This window comes from Morone saxatilis, unplaced genomic scaffold (genome assembly GCF_004916995.1).
Source record: "Morone saxatilis isolate NCDOM2014 unplaced genomic scaffold, NCSU_SB_2.0 Contig23, whole genome shotgun sequence".
Lineage (NCBI taxonomy): Eukaryota > Metazoa > Chordata > Actinopteri > Moronidae > Morone > Morone saxatilis.
The window spans coordinates 9,661,641-9,667,720 of NW_023339796.1; the positions used below are offsets into that span (position 1 = coordinate 9,661,641).

At 40.5% G+C, this 6,080-nt stretch overlaps 1 protein-coding gene across 1 annotated transcript in view; it reads left to right on the forward strand.

Annotated features, from left to right (window-relative positions):
• The first annotated feature begins 432 nt into the window (after positions 1-432).
• The window catches only part of wnt3a (wingless-type MMTV integration site family, member 3A), an 11,947-nt gene continuing 6,299 nt past the window's right edge, over positions 433-6,080 (forward strand). Inside the window, exons 1-2 of the mRNA XM_035670949.1 lie at positions 433-554; positions 5,518-5,759. Of these exons, the coding sequence (XP_035526842.1) occupies positions 433-554; positions 5,518-5,759 (364 nt within the window). The remainder of the gene's footprint in view (positions 555-5,517; positions 5,760-6,080) is intronic.

A 6,080-nucleotide genomic window follows, 5' to 3' on the forward strand; every position in this document is an offset into this window, starting at 1 on the left:
ATCCACAGGGGTTCCGATGTCTATTTAAAACCCCTCAGACCCTCCCTCTCTCCTTTAAACAACATTATATATCACACACACTGCATGCTAATGCGACCAATTCTCAATGAGCACTAAAACACATCTTAAAATTAGCTCATTCTGGTGTCTGAGTTCAAACTGCCTGACTTAGGCAACAGAGGGAACATATCATCAGAATTCCCCCTTTGGCAATACCTGCTGATTGGGTCCTAAAAAAGCAAGCAGCTTTTAACTTTTAATATTTGGCTCCCGAGTTCTGCCACGAGTAGTCGCGACAGATAGATTCTCCCTCAGTTTTTTTTTTTTTTTTTTGAAGCATAGGAATAAAAAAATCCATCAGTGCAGATCCTTTTTTTTTATTTAATTTTTTTTTTTTTTTTTTGGTCTTCAGTTAAAAATCTGAGTGCGCCTATGAGCGCGCATGTAGGCTTTCTACTGGCGAAGTTTTGCGAAACTTTAAGGATGATATACCTTGGATGTTTCCTGTTGCTCTGTGGGCTTACGCACGTCATGGCAAGTTATCCCATCTGGTGGTAAGTTTTTTATTTTCGTTATATCCCGAACCCAAATGGCGACTTTCTTTTTTTCTTTTCTTTTAAATGTTGAGAAGTATCCGATTATCCGCCTGTGCGCCAGTCCTCTCTGACAGCAGCGGGGACATTTAGGTGCACTGATGGTAACGTTGTTCCAGCTTGATTTTTAGAGACATGTCTGTTCACTATCTGAGGTGCAAAGCGTGGCTTGATAACCAGACGAGTGTATTTCAATGAGAGAGAGAGGAAAAACAACACGTGAGTAAATGGATCTAGAGCAGAGAACCGATCTGTGGAAACCAAAACTAAATACACTGTCTCTGTTTCATGTTGATTTTTAATGCTGTGGACCCCGACATTTGCCACATGGACGAGGCAATTTGATTCAGAGCAATTTTCATATTCAGGGTGCAGCAGGTGCAAAGTTTGTGTGCTTGCAAGTGTGTGTGTTGGTGTGTGTGAGCGCGTCCACGTGTGTGTGTGTGTGTGTACGTGTGTATGTGTGTGTGTAGTGGCACAGAATAAGCATGAAATCTTGACCAGGATTTTAACTTAAGGTTAATGCTTTGAACAAACTCATAGTATAAAATATATGATATTATGCATAGTCTATTCTTTATGGTAATGTGAGGATAATCCATAGGCCTACATTTGAAATCATTTAATTGTTCTCATCAGAAATGGTTGGGATGATTCTTTTACTTTTAACTAAACATAATGGAAGGCTTATTATTTACAATTAATGTGTGGTAGCAGCATTTGTTCTAATGGATATAATGGGTGTATATTTCAGTCCACCGCTGCTTTCTTTTCAGTTTCTTCACTTTTCAAATGTCCTCAAAAATCAAAAACTTGACAAATCACATTACCCTTCAGGACTGCAGCATTTAACACACATACCACGGACAATAACTTGTGTCTTTCTTGCATTTTATTTCTATCTTCAATCACACAAGAAGTACAGAGTCACTGCAGAGCATGCACTAATTAGACTGTAAATTAATGGTGCAGTAGCCTAATTATTCCTCATATTTATGAAACTGACAATGGCATTTATTAGCACTATTTCTTTTCATGTTTTATTTTTTGGATAAGTGGGCTGTCTCATTTTCTGGAGTTGTTCAGAGTTATAAAGCAGTAAACAAACAAATTCTATATTTTTTTAATAATAAATCCTTAATATTTGGGGTTGCTTAGATATTGGGTGTACCCTAATCTACTGCCCTTAATGGGTCCCCTGGTGGTAATACTGATGAGAAACTAATTACACGCACAGCTGGAAGGAAATCCTGATATAACAGCGGGCCCGCTGGACCGAGAGGTGGAAAAAAAACAGACCCAAATCAGTACACTCTTGGCTCTAAAAGTTTGTGCATGCAGTCAGAATGGATGCTTTACCACCTCAGTAGATTTTCAGTATAGTTTTTGAACGGTATGTGTTCATGCCATCTGATACAAGCATGTTTTGAACTTTTGTGGTAGATGCCAGTGTGTGCAGTGCCCTGTTGATTGACACACTGCTGCAAGGAGAGGCCTTGAATTTCAATCTCCATTAGAGCTTCTTTTTTTCCTCATTTCTTTTTAGTGGAGCCAGTTATGAATAACACAATGGAAGGCAGGTTTCCATTCTGTCATAACAAAAGTGCAGCTAACTTGTGTGTTGATAGTTTGATGTTGGAGGGTGGGTCAGGTCTTTGATCGACTGTAACTACAGAAGCTAAAGAGAGGCAAGTAAACATAACGGGAGCAAGTTTGCTGTATCACTCCTACTAATAAAAACAATCTTTGACTGCAGAAGTAGCACATGACGTCACCTTGAGTTTAATATTCTTGATGTAATGCTAAAGTTTGCATTGTCTCTCCATTGTTTTTTTAAACAGCATGTCAGCTATCTAAGAGCTATCGCTTCTGTGAAAAGCAACCTGTGATGTTTTGCTGACAGACTCTGCTGAACTTGGCTTCAAGTGGCCATCGGAGCTGCATCACACTCAACCTCTGTGCCACAGTAGTCTCTGGGGATAGGGATATGCACCAAGACAGGTTCATGTCTGTCTCTACTCGACCTGCCATGACATAGCCTGGCTGCACCCGCCACTCCACCGCCCCCTTTCCTAGTCCACCCCACCTTAGAAGATAAATACCTGGAGGTGAAAGCTTGCCGCACATTCCTTTTCCCAAACATATTCTCTTGATGTCAAAGTCGGCTCCAAGGCCTCAGGGCCCACGAGTAAAGTGGTAATTCTAAGGTACCCTGCTTGGGCTTGCTGAAATATGCATTAAACCTCCGCTGCATACACTTAGATGAGAGGGGGAAAGTCTGTACTGAGACAAAAATTGAATGTGATATATGTTTTGCGTAAGTATTTATTTGTAACAGTTTTCACATAAGTGTTCATTTGACAACATAAACCCTAACAACATTATTGAAGCCTTTGTTTCTTCACATAAGTTTCTTTGGAGGGCAGCTGGTGTGAGGAGGATAAATGGATTTCTAAGTAGAAAGCACTCAAATAAAAAGGCTAAAATTTATGTTTTAAATAAATAAAGAGCTAGTATCCAACGACACTATTCTTTATGCAATAGCTCATTTAAAAGAAAATCATAAATCATCCCTGGTGGAACATGCCCTGCCTCCTCTCTTAGGCCATTTCCTAACACAGGAAGAGGTGGCATGGATTACTCAGCCCCACTGAGACAGACACAGAGACGCGCATGAGTGGAGCAACCTAAGCACATTGACTCATGATGGTTTTGTGTAACACGGTTCACGAAGATGACCTGGCAGAAATGCATGCAAAAAGACACTCACAGGTGTTGTCCTGATTAGTATTAATGCTCATTACAGACTCTGGTCATTCAAATATTACAAATCAAAAATCCTGCCTTGATGAGACCTTTATTCCTCACAATTTATTGCTGTTGAGATACATTTGGTGCTCCTCTGCTAATGCAAACATATTTCTTTAATGATGGAGTTGATGAAAATGCCATGGAAACTTTGGAGTTCTTTTCTCTGCAGAGGAAAAAAGAAGCAGAGGATGTTCAAGACAAGATTGACAGGAAACTACTACTTATAAAAAATGCAGGGCTGCAGCACTTGAATGATGAATTGTTGTACATGGGTTTCTTAGTGTTTCAGTTCTGTTTGTTGTGCATGTTAGAGGCAAACCAAAAAGTCTGCTCCAGTTTGGGATGTGGGACTCAGGTTTCTGCTGGGAATGATGTGCTTCAGGGTATATGGACTGACAAGGGCCAAAGAGAGGTCAGCTTGTAATAGGAGTGCCCTTGTTTACTGATGGATGTTGCAGACAAACTGCAGACAAATGTGATTTCCTCTGGAGTCATTTTCAACTTGCCATTGCTCGCTTACTGGATGTCTCATTTATGATTAACTAGAGCGGTCTAGTCTGTAGAAATTAGGCAAGAAATTCTGTATAAAACCAGCGTGACACATAACTCTGACATTTGCTTTGGGGGAAATAACGTTGGTACACCCACTAGGTCATCTGATGGCTTACATGTACCTTGACACCTGACAGACAACATTAAAGTGTAATATAGAAAATGAAATCAGCCTTCAAATTCCAAAATATAATTGAGGTATTCAAGGTCATCGTGTTTTTCTGCCATCAGAAGTCGTCAGCCAGGGGTCATTCGGCTGAGGACATCTCTTTTCTTGACGTTTTAAAGAAAGCAGCCTGAGGCCAGTGTCAGGAGTTTTGGTAATCTTGTTGTGATCAGCGATTAGTCCTTGAACAACAGTGAACAGGTCAAAGGATAGTGAGCTAACTGAGCGGCAAAAGACTGCACACCTGCTCTGGCTCTGCCTTTGTGCAAAAGCTACAGCAACTGTTATCAAGCCTATATCACTCGGGGGAGGATCAGCAGATTACTGCTGCCAGTGTTCAGTCTTTAATAGACAGTTGAGATGAAATAAAGACTTGTCTCGGTTGCCAGCAAACTACTTTGTAGCTACTCTGCAGAGCATTTGCCAAAGATAATAGGAACTCTGTTATTAAATAATCAAGTAGTCACCATTTTGATTTTGTTGATATATCAATAAAGATTAAACAGCTCAGGTCAGCAGGTCATGCAGTTTTAGAAAAAAAATGTTCATTCATCTAAATGACATTAATTCTCACCAAACATCCCATGTCCTTAAATAAAGAGCTTAGCATGGAAATCAAACCTATTATCAACCTTTATGTGTGATTTATTGTGACGTGGACAGATAGACATGGGTCATGCACAAGCAGCAGTGCAGCAAAAAGTTTCTTAAAATTGGCTAAATTATATATTACACAATGATACAATGGATATCTTATTTCTGTGATTACTACTTACTAAAAGACCTAATTGAGAGGACACAGATAATAAAGACAGAAAGACAGAGAGAAAGCAGTAAAGAGAGCGAGACAGAGAGATGTAATCAGTGAACCAAGTTTGCACTTGTTGTATCCCAGAATACCTTCCTCAAAGGAAAAAGGGGGGTTGGGTTCTGTGTTACACTTAATACACTCTCTGAAGCTTCAATGTAGGGTTTGCACTCTTATTAGCCTAAGCTGAAGGCCTGTTAAGTGTGCGGACAGTTAATAACGGGGTGTAGTTTTCCAAGTTGTCAGCTTAAGGTCTATGAAGACCTCTAGATGCATTGTGGACTTTCATCTTAGTCAGAAACATCGCCTGCTTCTGTGGTAGCAGGGCTGCAATTTTAATATACACAAAGGCCAGGTGTCTGCAGAGAGGGTAGTTGAAGGGATAAAGGATGGACGCCTAATGGTAGCATCTGATACAGCAAATAAACACAGACAAACATACTCAGACGTAAAATTACACTGCAACTGGAGAGGGAAATTAGTCTCCCACTTGAGTGGTGTCAACTCAATCAATAAAGACACAGACAAGCAGGTGAAATGCAGTTATGAAAATGCACTGATGATTTTGGCTTCCTCTCTCCTTGTAGGTCACTAGCAGTGGGCCACCAGTACTCATCACTGGGCACTCAACCTATCCTCTGTGGCAGCATCCCGGGTCTGGTGCCCAAGCAGCTGCGTTTCTGCCGGAACTACGTGGAAATCATGCCCAGTGTGGCTGAGGGGGTTAAGATTGGCATCCAGGAGTGCCAGCACCAGTTCAGAGGCCGACGCTGGAACTGCACCACAGTCAATGACAATCTGGCCATTTTTGGGCCAGTGTTAGATAAAGGTAATGTTACACACCAAACAGAGTTATGTGAATTTTTATAAGATGTGCAATAGGCTCTCTTTAACATCAACATAGGGCACATATGACCAGCCTTTGCTACTATTCTTTCATCCATAGAGTCGGTAATTTTGTGCTTTAATTTGGCGACATCCTTGTGCTTTACATGGCTCATTTGTGATTAACAGGAGTCAAAGCTATCAGCCAAATTCACATTTTCCAAAGCTTTTACCAGCTTTAGAAAACCAGTGAACAAGTTAGAGTTCAACGATCAAAGTAAAGGACTGTCAAAAAACTACATTACCATGAAAAATATGACAAACA